Here is a 24,859-nt window from a genome sequence, read left to right as displayed (position 1 = left end):
TGAAGCCTGCTCTGTTCAGATGTCAACACCTGCTTCTGTCCGAAAGTTAAAAATGGAAACAGCAGCTTTGTGTCCCCTTTACCAAATTGGAGCGGCCCAAAAATGGAGCTTGGCTGACCACTGGAGATTACTCTAGCAAAGTATGCCCAGATAATACCGTAGGGAGAGAATTGTGATAAAAAAAAGGGAATGGGCGGGGGAAGCCATCAGCAGCGTCCAAAATACCCACTCTAGGTCTCTATGAGTTTAAAGCAACTGTAAGAACACCGAGTGCTCACTTCGCCTGCCTGCCAGTCCTAGTGTGCGCTCAGCCGCTCCCTGACACCGGTTCCCGCCAGCAACACCCCGTCCGCGCGCCAAAATGGAGGCCATCAAGAAGAAAATGCAGATGCTGAAACTCGACAAAGAGAACGCCATAGACCGAGCCGAGCAGGCGGAGGCAGACAAGAAGGCGGCGGAGGACAAGTGCAAACAGGTACACGCAGGGCTCTCCCGAGGCGCAGGGGGCCGTAACAGCGCCAGCTCTTAACACTGGGATTCCATAGCAAAGAGTGGCTGGCGCTACCTCCGTGGGCGGCGCTGGCCTTTACTTGCTGCATTAACACGGAGGAAACGTAACACAAGACAATCAAGTAGAAATGCTAGTGAGAGTAAATGGCTGTTTTGACTTGGTGTTGGCATACATTTGGATGGGCAAGATACATTATATATTATTATTATTATTATTAAATATATATATCAGTGCTTCAAACCCATAACAATATCAGTAGGCGTTATACAAATGTCAAATGACACAACATATATATATATATATATATATATATATATATATATATATATATATATATATATATATATATATATATATATATATATATAATACAAGCAAAGTTATGGTGGGTTTAAGAAGGCTTGAACAAAAATGTATAGATAAATTACATACATTTGCAGATACACATAACTGGAACCCCCAATCATGGCCTGGAAAGTGATATTTGCATAGAAAATGGAAATTCAAAGCCATGGCCTGTGGGCACTGATGATTCTGAGACACCCAGGCATGCCTGTGATATAACTACTGGAAGCTATTTCCCATGTTGCTGCATTAGCACAAGTTGCCTATTACATCAGAAATAACGGGTGCAGAAGGATTTCCGTAGTACTTCATGAACCTTGTAAGTGCATTTGTATAGTCACAATTACAATTAAATCCTCTGTTTTTACCTCTTCTGCCCTGTTTTTTTTACCATGTATCACCTCCTGTTGCAACACCACTTCTTCCACATTCTAATATTGTTCAGCCTCGTTCTTGACTTCCCCACTGTCCTGCCTAAGTTCTCTGACTCCTATGTCCACTGCTTGGTCTATTTCTTGATCCTTTTAACCTCCTCCAACAACCCTCATATCCCCTGCCTCAATTCTCCAGCCACATCTTTAAGTTCTGTCACTTCCTTCTTCAATTCATGTGTCTCCTCCTCAAATTCTTCAATCTACTATCACGTTCCTACCTCTGCCAACTCCCTCTGCTCCACCAATACTCCAATTGATCTTCTTGCTCTACGACTTCTGTTCCCCCCTCCTCCAACACCCCTCTTGGCTTGATCTCATCTGACCTCTTCCCACAATCTAACTTGGGTCCTTCCTCTCCACTATCTTTTTCTCTACCTGTGGTGTCCCCAGGGGTCTAACATCTCTCCCTGTCTGTTCAACTAATACCTGGCAATCCTTGCCCACCACATTGCCACTCTCTGCCCCAACTTTCAGTGCTATGCGGATGACACTCAGTTCATTTTCAGGCTACCTTCGTCCACCTCTTCTCCTTCCCTCATCTGTGTCTGTCTGCTATCCAGGAGTGGCGTCCCTTAATACCAGTAAGACTGAAATTCTCCTCATCGGCACACCCACCCCCTCCTTTCCTGTCACTCTCTGGCCGCCTCTATTGGCCCTCTTCCTGCTCCCACCTGCAAGGCTAAAAACCTTGGGGTCATCTCCGACACCACACTCTCCTTCTCTCCTCACATCTCTGACGTCTCTAAGAAGTCACACTACCAGCTGCACCTCCGCAAAAGTATTCTTCCTTTCCTCTCCTTCCCCAGAAGCTCACTGTCTCCAGGGCGCTGGTTCTCTCTGGGCTGGACTACTGCAACAGCCTCTTTCTAAATCTGCCTGCCTCTACTCTCTGCCCTCTCCAACTCATCCAGAACAGGACTGCGAGACTTGTCCTTGGCCTCAAGCCCAAGGATCGTATCTCTCCAGGACTGACATCTCTGCCCTGGCTCCCAGTGGCTGTGAGGATTAAGTTCAAAACCCTCTGCATTGTCCACAAGGCCTTCAACTCTCTCTTCCTAAATCTTTTCCTTCTCTAGCTCTTCGCTCATCTGCCTCCAACTCCCACAGGGTCAGTCACTTCTCCAAGCAACAAGTTGGTGGTAGATCACTTTCTTCAGCTGGAGCCCTCCTCTGGAACAGCCACCTTGCCTCCCTTAAACTTGAGGAGAACCATCTCCAGTTCCGGAAGCACCTCAAAACCTTTCTCTTTGCTTCTGCTTTTTCTCCTCTCCTCCCCTGCTGACCTCCTGGCTGCAACCTGAACTGCACTGGTTACCTGGACAACCTCGGATCTCGGGCCCAGGTCCTCCCCTGCCAGTCTCACACTCCTGGACTGCCTGCCTGGCAACCCCCGCACTTGGGGACTGTTTCTGTATCCCTGCAGTCCCCCTACCAGCACTTGACACCTGTTGTCTGCACTTATCCTTGCACTTGCTGGCCTTACCTTACTTATTGATATTTATCTATTTCCTTGTGCTGCACTATCTATCCCCCACTTCCCTAGCACTTGCGCGATCTAAATGACTCCTGGCCTAGTGAGATCGTTGTCTGTCCTCCCTTTGTGCCCCCTCCCTTGCCTCATCGCGCCTTGAAACACTTGTGCATAGGCGCGTTATAAATGCCATATAATATCAATCCTTCTGTTATTATCCTCTGATTGCGCTCATCCTCCAACATCTCATCTGATGGTGTTGACTTCTCCAATCCCTCTTTTCCTCAACCTCCAATAATTACTCTGATAGTGTTCCCTCCTTCAGTCCTTCTAGTCTACCAACCTCCAAAAACTCTGCTGATGATGTTACCCACTCCAATCTCTCTCTTCCTTCAACCTCCAATAACTAGCCCAGAACCTTCTTCTCCCGCAATAGGATGTGCACAGCTTTCTAACACACTTGTCAGCTCCAGTCTCCTCCTCCTTGCTCCACTCGCTTTCCTCCTGTCACTCTCCAGTTCTCTCCAAAAGTCATCCTTCTGCTACTGCAACAACACACATACTGATCAGGGTTGGAGCTTCTTTTACAGTGTACTAAACCTCCCCTGGGCTGGCTTCCCAAGTGATAGGTTGCAGCTGGAGCTTGAGGAGAAGGTTCTGAAGTAATTGGCAGGGACTACTCCATTCCTGTGCCATCCCTGGGATGCACCTAATGAAAGGAGACAGCCATTTTGAATTTCACTCGGCCTCCTTGTCTCTACTGGTCTGCCTGTTGTTTGCAGCTCTCAGTTCTGCATTGATGTTGTAAATTCTACATCAACGTTCTACATTTTGGGCTCCCCTGTTTGACATTTACCTTAATGGTTTGGGCTATCTTTTTTTTTTTTTTAGTTTCAAACAAAGATTTTATTGGTTCATTTTATACATACGAATACAAAGAGAATTGCGTTTGATTATTGGTACTAAACAGTACATATTTGTATGATACTAATAACACATCAATCAACTTGATACTTTTTTATAGTCTTATTGCACTCTGAACATTTTGCACCTTAGATTAGCATACATGGAACCATATCTTATTGTCGTATCTTGGCGCAGTGGGCCAGACCATGGATCCTGATATCTTCAAACCACTGCGTCCTTCTGCTCCAGAAATCCACGTATCCTGTAAATCTCTGTATTGGGTATGGGGACTACTTCACCGTTTTCTTTCCCAGGTAAGGTTGGTAGTCTTTGGGCAAACTACAGTTTTGCTTAAGGGCCCCACTAAAGGCTTTAAATAGGGCAGAGTCAGGTGTCATTGTCCCTGGCTTGCATTGGGCAGGTCTGTGATGGTAATGTGACTTACAGGATTTGTAGCTGGTGTAAGTGGGGTTCCACTGATTGGCCCTGGAGTCATAGGGATTTTTGGCGATCTAGTGTTCCACTTACTGGCCTCTGCTATTGAATGGGGCTGCAGCACAGAGCCCCAGAGAATCTCCCTTACGCCTCCTCAGAGGCCACTTCCTTGAAGAGTAAGTGGGTCACCTGCCCCTAGGGCCAATGACACTTCAACCACCACTACAATCTATGGGACTTCATCACATATCTCCCCCCAGCATTTCCCTACAGTAATAGATGAGGCTCTGGGTGGCGGCCATCAGTAAACATTTGGTATTTGGCCGAACTCACATCTTTCTGAACTAATTCCCTGGGGCATTGCAGTAGCTGTTGGGAGGTGTCCGCCCAGCCTGCTGAGTTTGAGTCTCCTTCATCGCCAGCCTTGTTCTGGTCCTCCTGGAATGAGCCGTCAAACCGGTTAATTATGGCTTATTCAAGAAGGTCTAGCAGTGTTGCTATCTCCATCTTGTACGTGCTTTGCTTTACCGTGAAACACTTGCAGGTCTTTGCGTAGACATCTCAGTCCCCATGAGCGCATGTGATAGCTGCCAGGCACAGTTGTTTTAGGTGCTTGGGGTGGATAAGATCTATGGGGCTCAAAAGGGGCCACAGGAAAACGTAGGATGGGCACATAAACATGGCTGATGTTTTTCCCAAATTGCCATGGTCCAAAGAGAACATGAGGAGGTAAAAATGGTGCATTTCTACAGCATAATATTTGAGGAAGTTGGACATTTGCAAGCAATTTTGTACAAAAAATTCTATATTCTAATACTTCCAATGCTAGAGCATCAACTGTAAGCACAATGCCAATTATGCATCAGCGGTCTGTATAAATGACACCAGTTTTAATATTGTGCCAGGATATCATGCAGTCCACAGCATTTGGTTTGGAAGTGCCAGAACAAAAATTAATTGCAAGTTGTTACTACCAAAATGCCAACCAAAATGTTATTCAAAGTATACTTCACTGTTGCTCAAATGTGGCAGGGTTCTTTCTGTCAATCCAGGGTGACCCATGTTGCTCTATTAGAGGGAGTTTCTAACAAAAGTGACAACCTGCCTGGGGTAATGTTTAAATACACCGTGGTCCTCTGAGAAAATGCAATATTCAGCACAATGGACAAGCCTGCCAGTTAAGCATAGCGTTGCCAGTTTCAAACAACTATACTTAATCACTGTCAACATAATGCCAGTTCCAACAGTGACATGCACCCAGCTCAACTCTGCCCCAGCATGGCAAGTTCTGATATAAGGGCAGCTTCATATCCACCAACAGCTCCATCATATGCCTGGTCAGTTGCCACATGTGATGTATTGCCATGCAGGGACTGCAATAATATGCCAATTGCAGCTCGAACATGCCCAAATAATGCCATTTTACTATTGGTAGAGTCACCATATGTAAGGTAGAGACCCACAAGTCAAAACTCTAATGACCGAACACAGCCCAGACCTAGCGCGCAAGTCCTATACCTGAGATCCTGCCCCCGAACACCCAAAGCACAAGCCCTATATGTGGCATCCTGCCCCAACAACCAAGTTTTCAAGCCCATACCTGACATCATGCCCCCACCACCCACAACACAAGCCCTATTCCTGACATCTTGCCCCCACCACCCAGAGCACAAGCCCCATACCTGGCATTCTGCTCCCCACCACTCTGAACAAAAGCCCCATACCAGGCACCCTGCACCCCACTGCCCAGAGCACAAACCCCATACTCAGCATGCTGCCTCCCCATTACCTAGAGGACACATCCCAAACCTGGCATACTGGCCCACAGCACCCAGAGCACAAGTCCCATACTTGGCATCCTGCCCCTCCATCACCAAGATTACAAGCCCCATACCTGTCATCCTGCCCCTCCACCGCCCAGAAATCAAGCTTTACACCTGGCCTTCTGCATCTCCACCACCCACAGCACAAGGCCCATACCTGGCCTCCTGGCCCCCACCACCCAGAGCACAAGCCGTATACCTGGCATCCTGCCCCCACCACCAAGATTGCCAGCACCATACCCAGCCTCCTGTCCCTCCACCACCAAGAGTGTAAGCCGCATACTTGCCATCCTGTCCCTCCACCACCCAGAGCACAAGCCCCATACCTGACATCCTGTCTGCCCACCACTCAGAAAACAAGCTCTATACCTGGCATCCTAGCATGCACCACAGAGATTGAAAGCCACATACGTGGCCTGCAGCCTGCCAATCATCAAGAATACAAACCCCATGCCTAACACCCTGCCCTTCCACCACCCAGAGCACAAGCCCCATACCTGGCACCTTGTCCCCGCCCCCACCAAGAGTACAAGCCTTACTCCTTGCATTCGGCCCCCACCACAAAGATTGGTAGCCCATACCTGGCATCCTGTCCCCCACCACCCTGAGCACAAGCCCCAAACCTGGCATCCTACCCCTCCACCACGCAGTGCACAAACCCCATACAGCCTGCCCACAACCCAGAAAAAAAGCTCTATACCTGGCATCCTGCGCCCCACCTCCAAGATTGCAAGCCCCATATCTGGTATTCTTCCCCCTCTACCAACTAGAGCACACGTCCCATACCTGGCATCCTTCCTGACCACCTCCTTCAGAAAACAAGCTCTATACCTGGCACCCTCCACCACCCAGAGTGCAAACCCCATTCCTGGCACCCTGCCTTCACCACCAAGATTGCAATCCCCAGACCTGGCATCCTGTCTCCCACCATCGAGATTGCAAGCTCCTGGCATCCTGTCCTGGACCCAAAAAACAAGCTCTATACCTAGTATCCTGCCTCCCGCCACCCAGATTGCAAGCCTCATAACTGGCATCCTGCATGCCCACCCCCCAGAAAGCAAACAACATATATACCTGGCATTCTGCCCTCCTCTGCCACCAGAACACAAGGTCCATACCTGGCATTCTGCCCCCACCATCCAGATCACAAGCCCCATACCTGGCATCGTGCCCCCAACTACCCAGAACACAAAACCCCAACCTGGCATCCTGCCGCCCCACCACCAACAGCACAAGTCCCATGCCTAGCATCCTGCCTCCCCACCACCTAGAACACAAGCCCTATACCTGGCATCCTGCCACCATCACACTAGGATTGCAAGACCCATACCTGGATTCCTGTCCCCCACCATCCAGAGTACAAACCCAATCACTGACATCCGGCCTCGCACTACCCAGTGTGCAAGTCCCATGCCTGGCATCCTGCCCCCTACCACCAAGACTTCAAGCCCCATACCCAGCATGCTGCCCTCAACAGCCAGAGCAGGAGCCCCATACCAGGCCCCTGTTGGTCCCCAGGCATCAGCCCGGAAGTGCATTCCTCTTCTGTTCCATGCTGGCTTTCTCCATAGAAAGACAGCAAGCACAGCACCCCGAGCCTACACCTGCCTCCTAGGAAGAGGGAGCCCAATGGGAGGGCAGATTTTGTAAGGGGGGCAGGTGCCCCCTCACCCCATCATAGAGATGCCACAGTCTCTTGGACCTCCAGCAAGCTGGGAACACAGTAGGATGTTGTGGTTCATGCCTGAACAAACACCTTCGTCTCTTCTGAAGTCTTGTCAGTACTACACGTAGATTCGATCCACCAGGCCTGCTCAGCTTTGGGGACTTCGTGTGGCTGACATTAAATTGTATCCATCGGCTATATGTCCCATCTTCCGCAATGCATAGCACTTTGAGGGTCCTCACCCTTGTAGCGGGGCAGAGCACCTCTTGGGATTAGGTCAGCGGTGGGTCGTCTACTGAGTCCCATATAGGTTTCAGGCTTTGCCAGTCCTTCCCCTGCCCGGGGAATCTGGACCTGCTTCCTTTCGATTCCGTGGTGGTGGTGGCGGTGGTTATCTGCAGGGTGAATTCTCGATGTTTGATGATCTCCAGTGCTGGGCTCTATGCAGTCAGATCACAGTCTGAATTGCAAGCAAGTATTATTTCAGCTGTACAGCACCCAGCCAAAGGGTCCCCACAATATGTGTTGCTGCCACGACCGTCTTTTGTTTCCTTACAAAGGTGTGTGTCTTTGATTATTGAATTTGCCTGAGTCCCAAGCCTGTCCATGTCTGGTAAGGTGTGCACCTTAAGAGAAAACCTTGGTTTAGAGAAGGGAGCGCAAACGAAAATCCGGGTTTGTAGAGCAGCACTCCCATACAAAAAACACTGGCATGCAATTTACATTCACAGCAGGGCTACTTTACAACTAGAGACAATCAAATCTTCTGAAAAACATGTGAGCATAACATCTGGGGAAATGTTTTTCATATTTCTCTGGGGGAAAGTGTGAACATTGAACATTAAAATGTCTCAATGTATTGCCAACAATGACAAAAGAAGCTCGTACTGTTTTGTTATCCAGCACCAATGAAGAACAAGTGGTGCTGGATAACCAAATATTCCTGGTCACCGAATGCCAGCTTTCCAGTTGGCAGGGAGATAAGAGGCCGGGTAACCGAGCATCCTGGCCATCTGGTCTATTGTCCCTCTACCGTCCAGAATCTCACTTATTCAGGCTCAAACCTGTGTTATGCAGCTTATCTCATTCGCCAGACAGGTGCCAATTAGTAGGGTTCCATGTCTTAAAATTGCGGCAAAAATGCCAGTGGATACAAAATATTGTGCCAGAAATGCTGTGGTTTTCGCCACAATCATGTAAAGGATGCGGGGGTCACTCCCATAACCCCCGGACCCAATATACCATTTAAGGGGAGCCGGGACACCCCCACAAACCCTGCTCCCCTTAAATGGTATAATGGGCTACACATTTACCGGGTCAAACCACGGCATTTTTACTGCAATTTTTTTTTAGCAGCAAGATTTTTGCAGCGATATTATTACCTGATACCATTAGTAGAGTGTTCCAGTTAATTAAGAGCCAGATCAAAGAGCTTGCACTGTACATTCAAGTGCACCGAGTTTATTTGTTCATTATCCCTTGTGTTTAGAAAAGCAAGCTATTTGGAATAGGCAAGGGTTCTGGCATAAACATCTCTCTTACTCCCCCTTGTGGCCAGACAGTGAATCAGTGAACCCCCGACCTGTGTCTGCTGTGTGGGAGCCGGATCAGGATTCAGTAAGGGGCACGGCCGTGCAGATGTCCTGTGACTCATTCCAGGGCCGTTTTACCACTAAACTATTAGCGCATTGTACAGCATGTGCTAATGCAGGGGTCTGCAACCTGTGGCTCTCCAGATGTTTGGGACTACAAATCCCATGATCCCTCACCATTGACTATGCTGGCTTGGTCTGATGGGAGTTGCAGTCTAAAACATTTGGCTAGCCAAAAGGTTGGAGACACATGTGCTAATGGTTCGAACCCCCCTCAACTTGGGATCTGGACCATTACCAGGCAGTACTTTCCCCGACCTCGGGGAATATTGCTCAGTTCATAAACAGGCGTCCACATTAGCCAATACATAGCTGTGCTATTAGTTGCAAAAGGCAGCAAACCTAAATGGAGGAAGTGATTTTCATCTGCCATCACTTTAAAAAAAATCTGTTTCAGATTTCAACCGTTTGATTTCGCCCTCTCGCCCTGAAAATCTGTGTTTTTAAAAGAAGTACAGTTTTTCAACAAGATTATTTTCTGTATTTCTCCGAGCAGCGCTCTCAGGTCAGCTCATGGATGAATACTAATTGTTTAAAGTTCAATATGCAAAACACGGATATTCTGCTAAACTCTATTATCTTCCCGTGGTTGTCGAGAAAATCATACATACAACAATACGGTTTCAAATCCTCAGCTCTCGACTTTTGTGGTCGGATACGTTGTGCCCCAATTCACTTGGCGCATGTCCTGGCCCATCCCAGAAAGTTAGGGACCTGGGGATCTGGCTGGCCCCCTTCCTTTCTCTGGAATAACACACCATAGTTTCCAGAACCTGTTTTTTCTTTTTTAATTTACGTTCTTTAAAAAGATTTCTGGAGTATTGTACTTTCCCTCATACAATCCAGCTGCTTGACGCTTTTGCTTCCCGTCGGCTGGATCCCTGCAATGCAGTTAATTTGGTTTTGGTTCCACCCTACATGAAGTACCATGTGTCCAGAACGCTGCTGCTAGGCTCATCTGTCATATGTGTCGCAGGTCTCGTGTCCCCTCAGCTCTCTGGATGTTACACAGGTTGCCTGAGGAGCGACGCGTTCAGTTTAAGCCTCGGTGTCTTGCGCACAAGTTCCATCATAATCGTGCCCCCTTTTTTTTGTAACAGGCTCTGTCAATATTCACTTCCATGCATGTTACGCCCAGCTTCAACAGGACTACTCTGGTCCCCAAATGTTTGTTTGCCTCACTGTCCCTCCGCCTCACTGTAAATCATCAGGAATCCAGGCGCAGCTTAAAGACTTTCCTGTTCCCACAACAACTATGTATTGACTATCAAAAACTCTCTGGGGACTTGTCAGGTATCTCTGAGTACTAGTTTAGTGCCTAGACGCTTTTTTAAAGTGGTAGTATGCACGTTGTATGCTGTTCTTACCACATCTGACCATACCTTACTACCTGCAATCTCCTCCCACTGTCATGCTCACTTGTCAAACCATTGCTGGGTCTTCCTGGGGCTGTAGTGTAGCGAGGGCTATGCGCACAGTCTCTGCATCATGCTCCTACAGTTAATCATGGGGCCTCACCAACCCGGGAAACCACTTGTTTGGGAGACTCTCCTGACCTATAGGGAGTGGGTCAGTAACTGGAGCATTTAGTACTCTGCATAACCTACTGCGAATGGGCAGGTAAGCTAGAGGGAGCCACCATGTAACTCCTTAGAGCCCAGTGTCACACAGGGGGTGGTGGAACCCAGACCTCATGAGATACTTAGAGCCCAATTGCAAATGGCAGGCATGAGACTACTTTGCCACATTTTCCCCCATTGGGAAGCAAATGAACTCCCAGGGTGCCTTGCTTCTGGTATAATTGATGAGCATACTGGGAAATCTAAATGGTTTGTTTGTTTTATTTGCTTATATAGTGCACCGAACCGGAAGTTATCTGGGTGCTCTTTTTAGGGTACAAGGTTACAGTAAATGTATACACTGTAACCTGCTCATCACCAGCTGTAAAGGCTTTAAGAGTCTTTTTTGATTTATTTAAATGTAGTTTGTTTTAATATAAAGCTTTACACATTTAAAACAAAACTGTTCTTACATTATTCTTCTACATACATCCAGTTACATGTAAATAGTTCATCATGATATAATAATGCATATAAATTCATGACACTTAAACATCAGTGAGCTAAAAATGAAAACAAAAAAAACCCCACATTACAATGTACAATTTCCCTAAGGCAGCTAACCAGACCCTGTATAATGCCAAATTCAAAGATGTACTCAGTGCCAGGACGCAGTAGTTTTAATCACCTCCAACCGATGTACAAAGTCGCCCAACTACTGCTCGCAAATATTTACTAATAACGGACATTCACATAGGACATGTTTCGAAGTCTCCAAGGCTAGCCTGTTTAAGCAGATTGGACAAAACCTTTCTGTCTTGGGGATCTTACTCATGCTACCCACCACCGACAGAAAAAAGGAGACGGTTGAGGCACAACAATAGGATAAAGCGTCGTAAATTCCGAGATGGACAAATAATTATGTAAGGGTGGGGCTTTTTGTAGGTGTATAATGTCCCGGATACAAACAAATAGCTCCTTAATGTAGCTAAGCAAGAGAAATTCTCTCCCCAATCCCATGAATCCATTCTAAGAATCCATTCTAAGACTGAAGTCCTTTTTCAGAGCATAATAGCCATCATTCCAGTTCCCAGTGCCACCCAAATCCTCGAGTAGCTTAATCACACTCGTCTCATGCCTTGTCCTCCCACCAGCACCACTAATGGGATGCCCGATGTTACGGAATAGGTGGGTTTCCGGGTATTCTTTTATGTAACAATAAATCCAGCTTGTCTTTTATGCGTGCAGCACTACAATGGGATTTCTAACTTTACTCCTAGATGAGGTGAGAAAGAGCACGCCTGGTAGGGAAAAGGGTCTCCCTGGGTTGTGGCCAGGACAGCTGGTGTCGGTTTTGAGATATTGGCAGCTTTCTTAGATGTTTCATTTTATAACAGGATCATTCGGTGAATGGCAAGTTTAGCGCAGCATTTAGCTTGAACTTCTTTGCGATACATTTATTTCTGTTCATATCACCACATATTTTCTTGGCAACATGCTAAAATCATCTGCTATCCAATTTGTAGGTTGGTTGTGCATTGCTTTGGCAGCAGGTTTGATGGAACATCTGACATGCTAGCGTAGATTTAACATGAGGCGTCAATATTTACAAAAAAAACTCACTGCTGTCAGGCACGGTTTTGGGCCTAGCAGTCTTCCTAATGAATATTATGCTTTCCGTGACCACTAAGCATATGGCATGGGAGCGAATACACTTCTGCATAATATTAAACCAACTTCTTAATGCCAACAGGATTTTAAGCGAATGTGTCATGTTAAGCTGCTACATGGTTTCTCATTAGCACTATCCAGCCTGCATACAACTTTGTTTCTGGAAGTTTTCCATTTTGTCCTCTAGCTTTTGGTATGTTTTGGGACTGTGCAGAAAAGTAGTTTACACATCTGCTTCATAGATACCAGTGAGTTAATCACTCACACCATGGGCTAGAAGCCAGCACGGGTTTAACCTCTCACCACTTTTTAAACTAGAGAGTATGTGAGGAAAGTTTGTTTGTTTGATAACACACACTTTCCAGCAGGTCCCACCTTTTACTTTGTTCGTGTGGAATTCGTAAATAATTGGATTACATTTGTTTTTAAGAAATATCCAATTCAGGAGCGTTCCCCTCACAGATTGCATTCTGTTACCTTTAGTCACATTCAAATTCTGTCCTTCCGGTTACAAGGTTAAACGCTCAATGAATAGATCAATGTTAGGTAAGAATTAGTGCAGTCCTTGCTGTGGGACTACACAAGACTTATCTCTTGGCATTAGGTAACCCACCTTTTAATATAGGCCTGTACTATACAAGTTGGTAGTGTGACTGAGCAGCCAGGCTTATCTCAAGAGGGGTCAATGTGAGCAGTAGCGTTGTACAATGAAATCTGTAAATACAGGTGTCAAAGTAAACACACACTTAAAGTTATATAATACATATTTATTTATGCACAGATATTTAAAGCATTCTTTAAAAAGCAGTAACTAGCAGTAACATTAATCCCAAATTAGGATTCAATTAAAAAAGTGAACAATAAAGCAGGTGAGTAATTCATTCATATGTTACATATTTTACAGCACCCAGAGGTGACGTCATTTGTGGTTAGTACAACACTTACTTCATATCACCTTTGCAGTATTGAGTTATTACACAGGGGGTAGATCAGAACAGACTGATATTCTATAAAAACAGTTAGATTCTCCCACAGGGATGTAGACAGTCTTTTATCCCAGTATTACAGTATTAAACAATTAAAATGTGTAAGGGAACAAGCAATGCCAAAGCCAATAGGTTCAGAAAGAGGCCTTTAGGGAGCCATGACAGCCACCGTCAATGGACAAAGTCAAAGTTCTGATGCTCTTCTTCTTAGAAAAATGTTCTTGAATAGTGAGTGTTCTAAAAGAAATCACAGCAACTCAAGCGGAGTCACCTTTAGAAAGCACAAGCTGAAAAGCCTATGCAAGTGAGTTGAGGTAAACTCAGAGTAGAGTTAAATAGCACTCCCAAAGGTAGGAAGCACCCCAAATGGAAAAAAAAAATATTATAGCCCAAGTCCCGCAGTACCTTTGAACTGAAGAAGTTGTTCCAGCTGGATGCCTTCTGGGTGCAATGCAGTAAACCCTTGTTCCTGGTCCTTGGTCGTAGTGATAGAAGGGAGGATATCTGGTGGGCTCCTGCGGCAGCACTTGAGAGAGGGAATCAATCCAGCATCTCTTTGTCATTTTGGTGCCTTTTTCTCGGCGCCAAAGAAGAACGAACAGCAATGGTTAGAAGTTCCTTGATCCCTTGGTCCTGGACTCTGGCGAGGGGACTCTGGACACGGATTTCCTGCTTCTGCCCGGTCCTCTGGATGTCCACAAAGTTTTGGCCATATTTGCACTTAGGAAGACAATGCACTTACAGATGGTTGAGGTTGGGATTCTGCAGCCTTGGAATGTTACAGCAAGTCACAGGTTGCGCCAAAATAGAGTTTGTCTTGGTGCTTGGTCTCACCAGCCTAAGGGACGAAGTCATCCTGCACGGGTCTTCCCTATCAATTCAAATACATGGTCAGCACATCTGCAGGTCTTCACCGGGCACTTTGCGGACCAGGAGGGTGCTACTGGCATCTTCTCTCATCTTCTGCTTCAGATGTTGTCCTTCAGTGTTCGTCTCTGCTTCTAGTCCCAAAAACCTCACTTTTTTTTGCAAGATCCCATTCATTCACAGTCCTAGGCTGCCAATCACCCAGCAGGGTGGCTGTTCTCCAGGACAGCCGGCCAGCCAAAAGGAACTGGTTTCACTCAGGTACACCTAGACCCAAAGGACAGGGAAGTTTCGGGACCCTCCTTCACTTCCTGCCTTTCCAGACACACTGGAGCCTTGGTGGGCTTCATGGCCCTAGGCCGCCAAAGGTGAAACACACAAAGGACTCAAATCTGACTCAAAGAACAGAGTAAAAGCCCAGAAGAAACTAACTGACAAGAAATGGCGAAAAAAGAAGACAGGGGCCATTTTGTGAACATGGTCACCCTTGGTTGCTGTACTGCAGCTGAGGCATCAGCCTGCATATACATGTCACCAGGTAGTACAAAAGAAACCACTGCCATCAGCCATTCAAGCGAGTTAGTGTAACAAAGTGTTACATGAGGAATGGGTTAAAGGAATTACTATGTAACCCCCCTAGCACTCCACCTAGGGTGGTGTGTGCTCGACCCATAAAGTAAAGGTAAGTAAGACAGGGGTCATTTTACTATTCTTGGGAACAGTAGTTTACCCAAGAAAATGTAGTTAAACATTAAGAGAAGTCCAAAGGACTTCTCACTGGCACTGCACAAAAGGTGCTGTGTGTCACAATGCAAGAAGCAGATGCCGGTGGAGTTTACCAAACTCCATAAAACAGTAAGAAACACAGAAAATCATAGTCAGAAAAACACATGAGTGAGTGAGAAAAAAGTCTCACTCACTCAGGAGTAAAAATGTAAAAAGCCCTGAATCAAGCAAAAGAACTGTGGGTCTCTAAGGTTAAAGGGAATTGGCAAAGAAATGGAAATTCTCCCTAACAATCAACATTTCCTATCATAAAATAATAATATTAATAATAACAACAATAATTCATGTAGCCCTAATGACCTAGGCTTGCAGCTTCCAGGTTATTATTACCCAGAAATCAGTGGTACCATTGCAAAAATGACATGATCTAGATGTGCTGCCCTCTCCTCTTGTGCACCACTTGCTAGTGTGCATGAGTGGTAGCTTTATTCTTGAGCCGAGGGATTAGCTACCAAACCGAACACGATGACACTTGTGGACTGCCCTGCAGGGGGTCACCGTCCCTTTTGGGGGATTGGCAGAGAGCATTAGAATTAAAGCATGCCGGCTGCCTGTCTAGGCCGCACTTATCCCAACCCTACAGTCTGTCGCTTCTAAGAATGCTGACTCACCTCAAAGGCTTCCAGAGGAAATCCACCAGTTTTAAATACTGCAACATAAATCCGGGAATTAATGAGATTTAAAGGAGCTCTCCCAAAAATGCTTTGGTTTTGCATACTAGGTTTAGGGATATAAAAAGAACTACCAAATTGATGATGGCGTTGCTATATTTAAATCATGGAGATGAGCGGATGCATGTTTTAAGGGCAACGCAACCATCGCTACTCTGGAAAAATATGACATTTTATGGAGACTTTTAAAGTGATCTAAATCAGAAGCTATGTTTGATTTGCTTGAGTTGAAAATCGGTTTCGTATCTGGGAAGGCAGTGGGAAGTAAAGAAACAGGATGCGCAACAGACCTGCGACTCGCAAAAGGCAGTGAGAGCTGGGAACGGCCGGGGTAGAACCTGACACTAAGCAGGGACCCCCAGGGCGTGCAGCAGCGTGTACGCAGATAGACCAGATGGGCCTGTTTACTGTAACTGTCGGCATTTCCTGAGTTCTACTATTGTATACATGCTATAGCATGTCTGTATGTCTGCAGTGTCTGAGTACACCAGAGTGACTGCGAGGCAGTATGTTTGCATGAGATCCCATAAGCGAGCCTCAGTCTAGGAATAAGTCCTCATAAAGAGTACGAGCACTTCTCAATTAATTAACTCCTCTCAGTGAGAATCCACAACTCTCAATGAGTCTTGATGCCTATGAATGTGCATTTGCTCCTTAAAAGTCGCAGTGTATGCAGGAGTCAATAAAATGAGCCCCTTAAGAGTCTCAGTGTATGCAGAGTCTGCACTCCTATCCATAAAATGAGCTCCTTAAGAGTCTCAGTGTATGCAGAGTCTGCACTCCTATCCATAAAATGAGCTCCTTAAGAGTCTCAGTGTATGCAGAGTCTGCACTCCTATCCATAAGATGAGCTCCTTAAGAGTCTCAGTGTATGCAGAGTCTGCACTCCTATCCATAAGATGAGCTCCTTAAGAGTCTCAGTGTATGCAGAGTCTGCACTCCTATCCATAAGATGAGCTCCTTAAGAGTCTCAGGGGGTAATTCATGGATTATTGGCACAGAAGAAAATGGGATTTGTGCGTCACTCTGCCTGCAAATCCCTGTTTAACAAATGGGGATTTGCGGGCAGAATGGCGCACAAATCGCGTTTTCTTTTGCACAAATAATCCATGAATTACCCTGTCAGTGTATGCAGGAGGCTGCACTCCTATCAATGAGATAAGCTCTTTAAGAGTCTCAGTGTATGCAGGTTTTCTGCACTCCTATCAATGAGAGGAGCTCCTTAAGAGTCTCAGTGTATGCAGGAGTCTGCACTCCTGTCAATAATATTTGCTCTTAAAGAGTCTCAGTGTATGCATGAGTCTGCAATCCTGGCAACAAGATAAGCCAATAACAAGTCTCAGTGTATGCAGAGTCTGCCCTCCTGTCAACAAGATAAGCTCCTAACATGTCTCTGTGTGTATACCTGAGTCTGTACTCCTGTCAAGAAGATGAGCTCCTTAAGAGTCTGAGTGCATGAATGGGTCCGCACTCCTATGAATGTGATAAGCTCCTTAACAGTGTCGGTGTATGCAGGAGTCTACACTCATGTCAATAAGATGAGCTCCTAAAGAGTTTCAGTATATGCATGTGTCTGCACTCCTATCAATGAGATCGACTCCTTGAGAGCGTCAGTGTATGCAGGAGTCTACACTCGGATGTTGGCAAAGATTAAGAGGTAATACCGCCTAGAGAATATTATAGTGCAGACAGAGTGACTGCTGCCAGTTCGGTGTTTATTCATCATTAGGTTAGCACGTATTCCGGAATTCCAAATGGTTGGCGTGTTTTTCATGCTTCAAGCCCTTTATCAAGACTGTACAAGATTGATAACACTGGTGCTGCATGAACAATATAAAAAACACAAATGGAAAGTTGGCAAAGTAAACACAAATGTGCTGGGAAGATGAATGAGTTTGGGACTTCCCCCAAAGTGGTTATTAGCTCGATTATGCACAAAGCACTGAGATGCATTGATTGCTGCAGAGTCCCTGAAAGAATAACTTATCGAGGCTGTGTGGCTCACATTGCCTAAACTGAAGGTCCACAGGGCCATGAGGAGCACCAGTTGTATCATGCCCGGTCTTGAAAAAGCACTTAATAGGTATATATCATTTGGAAATTGTGAATATCTCAGTTTTGAAGAAATACCCAACTGACAGTTATCCTTCTGTCTAAACTATAATATTTTATATGGAGATACACAGTGCCTCACCTGCTCTCTTTTACTTCTCGATTAGGGTCCGGAGCACAGCAGGCAACGCTGCAACCCCTGCACCAGACTTTTTGATCACCAACATTTATGCCTTCATAACTGTCGTGCACGAATCGCCATTCTTGCACCTCCATTCAAAACATCTCAGAGCATATGCCACTGAGGATGGACCTGTCAAGAAGACTGGGCTCTTATTAATGGCCCTAAGCTTCTTTCATCAAATAACAGCTCCTATCAATGAGCTCATATCAAGGACTCTGAGCTCCTTACAAATGATCTGGTTTAGTCAATGAGTCAGGGTTCTAATCAAATACTTATGAGTTCCTATCAAGGAGTCTGAGCTCCTATTAATGAAGCATTGCTCATATCAATGAGTGTGAAATTCAGTCAACGAACATGAGGTCCTATTAATGAGGCTGAGGGCTCACCAATGAGTCTGGAATCTCTTGTTGCAGAGAAGCCCGGTATGCCAGAGGTCTGGGGATGGCTAGGAGCTTACCCATCTGGCTCCCAAGGGCCCAACAACTCTTTCCCCAGAATAAACTGAGGACTCAGCCAAGGGCAAGTTAGAACTCTTGTTTATTACAAAAAACCAACCGGGACTATATAGGACCATCACGATTCTCCAGTAATTCTCAATTTCACAAGATGCGCGTCACAGTTTTGATACCAAATGGCGTCATCACCTGGACTCTCCCCCTAAACTATATCCCCCTTTATGGTTGGGAGCTTGAAGTAGTATACCCTATAGATCGCCTATAGGCTTATTAGTTGATTGGCCTTCTCATGTCAGGTGGCTAGCCTACACCTTGCCAATAAAACTATCTATTACATTGTTGCAGGTTCGCAGATTTACCATTGGCCCTTGCCCTCTGCCATCCACCCCTGAATTTCTGTCTCCTATTTGGTTGGAACTTGAAGAGGGAAAATGGGAAAATCCCTTCCCCCCATTCTCATCCAAACCATGGCCTAGGACGTCACAACCCAAGCACCCACCGCGAGAGGAATTTGACCCGCTCACTTCCACACCAGATGGCAAGATCCACTGTGGCCACGCCCCACATGGCCAGGGAGCCTGCCCATTAATGACACCACGTGCGGGAACCTCAGGTGGAACTGACTTCGACCTTATGGACCAACTCGATTAGACAGTAACCACAAAACGCCATCATCATTAGAGATGCCATGATGACATAGCTTACAGAAAAGAACACATGTGCCACCATGCACATCGGTCACTCACACACCAACCTACACGAAGAACATACTCAGTGCTATGACACAGAGAACCGTGTACACCCACAGACATGCATCGTTGTTATTTCCCACATAGGCCACCTACAGCACCGCAGAAACTCAAGATGCCTGAAGAGCTTGTGTATACGCTTGCAGACTCTTTCTCGCCACTAACGCCATGAAGACGCCACCCTACATATCTACTAATGCAGGTGACCCTCTGTCGTCCCTCGCAACCCCCATGTTATGGATCATGTACCGCCACCCAGAAACTAGGCCCAGGTAGGCAGCAAAGCAAGAGTCCCCAGGCAGAAGCTTCTCAGATAAAACTGCAAAGCGCTGATCACGCAGAACGAGCCCCAACGAGAGCCCACAACCAAGGCTGCAATGTTGCAATCTACATGCCAAGCTCCCTGCGCCAAGGTTACACCTGCCACTGCTAAACGCTGTACGAGCCGAAATACAAATCAAATGCTCATAATTCTGCTCCAGCCACGGTCCCGCCACACATGACCAAACCGACCTGACACAATGCCAAACATACGGGACAGAAGAGTGCTGGGGTCTCACATCTGGGGCACAGTCTGCAACAATAAAGTGACAAATTGGACACCTACAGCGATGGGAAAGACATGCACACTAGCCACTAGTCAGACCTGTCCAGTGCCAGACAATGGACAGGTGGTCATACAATGGACACATGGTCATACATTGTTGCCAGCAGCAGGTACACCTCGAGCTGGGAACAACGATGGTCCGAGGCTTGGGGGCTTGCGGGTGCACCAATCAGAATACGAGGGGTGCATCATGATGCCAATATAGTCTAGCCAATCACCAAGTGTCCCCTTGTAACAAATTTGTTGTAGCAATTGTTAGGGATGGCCCAAGCGTACCACCTGACCCTTCCTCACCCAATAACATCCTTTACTATAAGTAACCATACTGACCCCACCACTCGGGGAGCCAACCCGAAGTGGCGCTGGGTTTTGGGGATAGTTTTACCAGGTGACGCACGTAGCGCGTCATACAACGGTAAGAAGGACCTGTGAGTCCACTAATGATGAGAGCCTTCCGGATGCATCTGGTTCTGAGAGTTCGTCCCTGCCTGTTTCTGTAATAAACACCAGTATCTACCTTGCTCTTGTGTGAGCCTCATACTCCTTTTGGGACACGGGAGGAGTTGGGGCCTCCCCTGCCCCAGAGGTCCGCGGACGGCCCTGCCGGCCCCGGGAAATCACCCCGACAAGTTGGAGGCACTGCTGAGATCTGTTTGAGATCTGCTTAAATTAAAGGGCAACCTCGACAAGACCTCTTGCGTCAAGGTGTCCCGGCAGCTCGGCCCCCTCTGCCGTAGCCCCCTTTTGAGGACTACAGGACCATCACGGAACTGCGAGACGACCGGACTGCGCAATCCGGAGATTGGCTGTCAGGAGCCGACTTGAGAAGTATCCCGCCCGCGGTTGGTGAGTGTGCAGACGTGGTCCAGACGAGGGGAGGTGGTGAGCTGATTGGGAGGGGGTCCCACGGTCGAGTGGCACCGGCGAACGAGGACTTGATGTGAGTATGACAACACAACCGGCAATGTAATATTGTGCGGGAGGGGGGAGGAATTGTAAAGAGGGTGGAGGGCGGTTGTTATAGTGTGTTGAAAAAGATTTTGGTTAATAAGCGGCAATGGATGTGTGAGGTGTAGCGGGACAGGCATGAGGGCCGTCCTCCGTCCTCTATAACGTCACAGAGCGGATTGAGTGGGGCGTATGACTGACGGAGCACGCTGATTGGTCTAGATTGCAGGCACCTGTATAAGGAAGGTGTGGCTTTCCTATGAATTGACGTTGTAGATCAATGATTAGATGAGGATTCCTACTAGTTGAGTGTTTTAGCTCGGCGGGTAGATGACGTATTCCCGCAGGAGGTAGCTAGATTGTTTCCCAAGTGCGGAAGATAATTGGCTGGTTAAGCTCCCCTACAGAGGGAGCGTGTCACACACGAGATGACGCTGTGTGCGCGGACTGATTATAATTGGTTATTGATTTTTGGATACTCCACTCCAGGCGCGGTGGGAAGACAGCTGTGGGGTTAACGGGGAACAAGAGTGTCAAAATATTGCACGTTCCTTGGTTGTGTAATTGTACGTACCGGTCATATGTTGCAGAGGTTGGTGACGTCACCCATAGGGCTTGTATAGGACACGACAATCATCTTGTCTTGATCCGGAAGGTGGTTGGGACAAGGTAACGCAGCAAGGGAGGGGCGAAGGGGGAGAGGAGGCCGTGCACAGAGAATGCCAGCCTGCGCTAGACAAGAGGGACAGGAGGGGTTAAGGAAGTACAAAACTGCGCAGGCAGTGAGGACGGGGGAGGAGGAGGAGCTAAGTTGAAGGTGTGCCAAGTATTGGCAGCACAGGAAGGTGGGGCGGCTGAAAAGCACGACACACACGACACGCAGCCTCAGGGGGCTTCGTGCGCCACGGCCAAAGCGGGCCATAATTGAACATCGAGAGAAAAGAACAATAAAGTATTGTAATAAAAAGATTGCTTTCATTTACAGCGGACAGACGGAAGTCCTCAATTTACAAGGCCAGGTAAAAGGGTGATATCGAAAAGAGTGAAAATTGCAAAATGTCCACCTACTACGGGATAGGGGCGGGAGCGGGATTAGGGCCCAGAGCAAGCACTTTAACCACACCACTCCAACCCATCTGCACAACATTAACACTGCACAGAGAAAAAATAGTAAAATATAGCATTGAGTGGACACAAGGGACGGACAAAAATCTAAGGATACCCTGGCCGCCGAATGGCCGGTTTGATATGTGTACGCAACAATCTTTGCTGGCATATCTACACAATACATACAAGAGAAAGAAGCTAGCGAGTCATTTAGAAATTTTCGATCTCTGGAAGATGTTCCAGGGGTGTGCACAAGGAGCACCAGGAATGTTCGCCATGCAGGGGGTAAAGGAGGAGAAAGAGGTAAAAGAGGAGAAGGTGATGGAGGGGGTGGGGGTACAGTGCCGAAAAACCCACCCAATACTGAAGAAAGTGAGGAAGAGTTAGAAGGATCGTTCGCAGTGTCAGAGGTAAAAAAGGAAGGTGCAGGGGAAACACTGATAGCTAAAGAAGTGAAGAAGGACGAAGGGGGATTGTATCCAGTAACAGAACTGAGAGAAGCCGCCCGATCACAACTAACAGCCGCTGAGGGGTATTCCAACCCTGCATACAACCCGCCATCATACGCGCCAATGGATAGCTACCAAGAGGGGGTGAAGAGCACAGCAGAAACAAAGCAAAAACAGGCAAGCATGGGGGCGGACAACGGTCCTGGGAGATTTAGCAAACGTAGGGCCAGATTAATGGATAGCAGCACAGGTGCTTCTGAAGCTCTGGGGGATGCTAACAGGGGAGGAGGAGGAAGCAGTGAGACAGGTAAGTAAGGAAGAGATGGACTACCTACAGATAGGGCGCTGGGTAAGTAAAAAGGTGGAAGGACAATTGTCATAGGAAGAGATGTTGGAGGAAAGACTGGCAGAATTAAGGGAAGTACGGAGTGCGCTGATCAGACAGTTCGAGCGGGAAGCACGGGAAAGAAAGGAAAGCAAATGAGGAAGAGAAGGAGAGGATGAAGGAAAAAGAAGAAGAAAGAAAAAAGGAAGAAGTGCAGATAAGGGCGATTGCGGAAAGATTGGCACACATGGAGCAACGGGAGATGAGAAGGAAGGAGGAGGAGCGAGAAGTGAATGACAGGGAAATGGGAGTATGGAAAAAGAAAATAATATCAGAGAGCGCGCAAAAATATGCAGAAGGGAAGGTTATAGAAAGCATATTGAAAAGTGAGGGGGGAATATGGGGAAGCAAGGGAGAGGAGGAAAAGATATTAGGAAAAGTGAGCGACGCAGTAATGGACGAACTTTGCCGAGCACGAGTGGAAATAGGTGGCGAGGTAGTAAAGAAGAAGAATGAAGAAAGAGGAGAGTGGAGGATGGAACATGGGGTGAAAAAGTATACACGTCAGGACAAGGAAGTTGCGACAACATCAACAAAGGGGGCAGCGGGTAAGGGAGGCGAGTACACAGACATAGACTTAATAGATTTAAAGACAGTGACAGTGGGGAGAAAACGCACGGAGTGGGGATTGACATTTCCAGATGGATTCTGCAGCGAGGAGGAGGAAGGTTTGTGCAGAGATCGAAGTGGTGGAAATAGGGAAAGTTTAGGTAAATTATACATAACACGCACTGACTGTGGATCACCCTGGGAATGTGGGACATGGGGAGAGCAAAACACAGAAGAAATGAAAAGTAGACAAATAAACAGAAAAACATAACGGCCACTAACACCAACCCCACTACACACGCCATATGTCAACAGACTTAGGGACCTCCCGGGGTGCAGAATGGAAGAGCAAGCTGACACACACAGGACGGGGCAGGAAGGTAGCAGAAGGGGGAACAAGAACATAGGAAGTGATAAAGTAACATACTGTAATATTGATAGTATTGAAGAGTTACCTAATATGGAAGAAAACGACGAATACACTGACATATCCCTACACAGACGAACGCTGCGGGAGGTGAGGGAGTACAATTTAATGCCACTCCTAGAGAGAGGGGGATCTAGACCACAATACGTCCCATGGAAACATGCAGACAAAGAAAATATCAAATGCAGACTTCCATCTCTGAGAGGAGCAGCTGGAAAGTGGATATATGAAATGGAAAAACACACTGAGGGTCAAAGGTTAGCAGTGGGAGATGTGAAGGGGTTGCTAATTTCAATACTGGGGGATGCTGCAGACGGCATTTGGAGGAGGGCGGGATTCCCGGAGGTAACAATAAGTGACACGTCACATGATGAGGCGCCATTTGCTAACTGTAGGCATGCTCTATGGCAGGCATTGAGGGTTCAATACCCAGACACCTCAGACATAGGAGCAATAACATCACACAATATGTGTGAGAATGAAGATCCTGTTGATTACATCCAGGAGATTCAGGAGAAATGGTGCCTGGAAACGCGGGAACCATGTGATAAGACACTAGCAATTTTTTACCACATACTGGTGCAAGGGCTCCCGGAGCAAGTGCAGAGACAGTTAAAGAAGCTATTGGGAATGGAAGCTAAGGCATGGCCAGAGATACAGCTGACAATAGTGCACCACTGCAGGATGTGGCAAGAAAAGATGAAACAAAAAGAAGAAGATAGAAAGGCAGAGGAAGCGAAATTGGTTCAAAATAAACTATCCAAATATGCCATGCAGGGCGCACTGATAACAGCCCCCACCCAGGTCACAGTAACGCAAGACACAACCCAGCAACAGACAGCACCCCCACAGCAAGCACAAATAATGACACAACAGATGCTACCACCACCACCATACACATACACAGCACAGATAGGAGGGGGGTATATGCAAATGGGAAATGGGTACTCAAACAACTACGGGGGGCGGACAAATGAGAGGGAGAGGATTTGTCCCAGCTGCACCACAACAAGGGGGAGGGTTCCTGGGTTACAAACAGTATGGACAGCAGGGGTACTCAGACAACACAGGGGGATACCCATAGCAAGAACGAGAGCCACTGATATGCTGGATATGTGGACTGGTAGGACATATATCACGCACTTGTAGAATGAGAACGACACA

At 46.9% G+C, this 24,859-nt stretch overlaps 1 protein-coding gene across 1 annotated transcript in view; it reads left to right on the top strand.

Annotated features, from left to right (window-relative positions):
- Nucleotides 1–224: 224 nt before the first annotated feature.
- LOC138573356 (tropomyosin alpha-1 chain-like) overlaps nucleotides 225–24,859 on the top strand; it is a 132,235-nt gene continuing 107,600 nt past the window's right edge. The window contains exon 1 of the mRNA XM_069649329.1: nucleotides 225–475. Coding sequence (XP_069505430.1) covers nucleotides 362–475 — 114 coding nt within the window. The 5' untranslated portion in view covers nucleotides 225–361. The remainder of the gene's footprint in view (nucleotides 476–24,859) is intronic.

The sequence above is a fragment of the Ambystoma mexicanum genome, chromosome 1p, assembly GCF_040938575.1.
Source record: "Ambystoma mexicanum isolate Mex_15411 chromosome 1p, UKY_AmexF1_1, whole genome shotgun sequence".
Lineage (NCBI taxonomy): Eukaryota > Metazoa > Chordata > Amphibia > Caudata > Ambystomatidae > Ambystoma > Ambystoma mexicanum.
The sequence above is the reverse complement of the archived record's forward strand: the minus strand, read 5'-3'. Positions and strand labels throughout refer to the sequence as shown.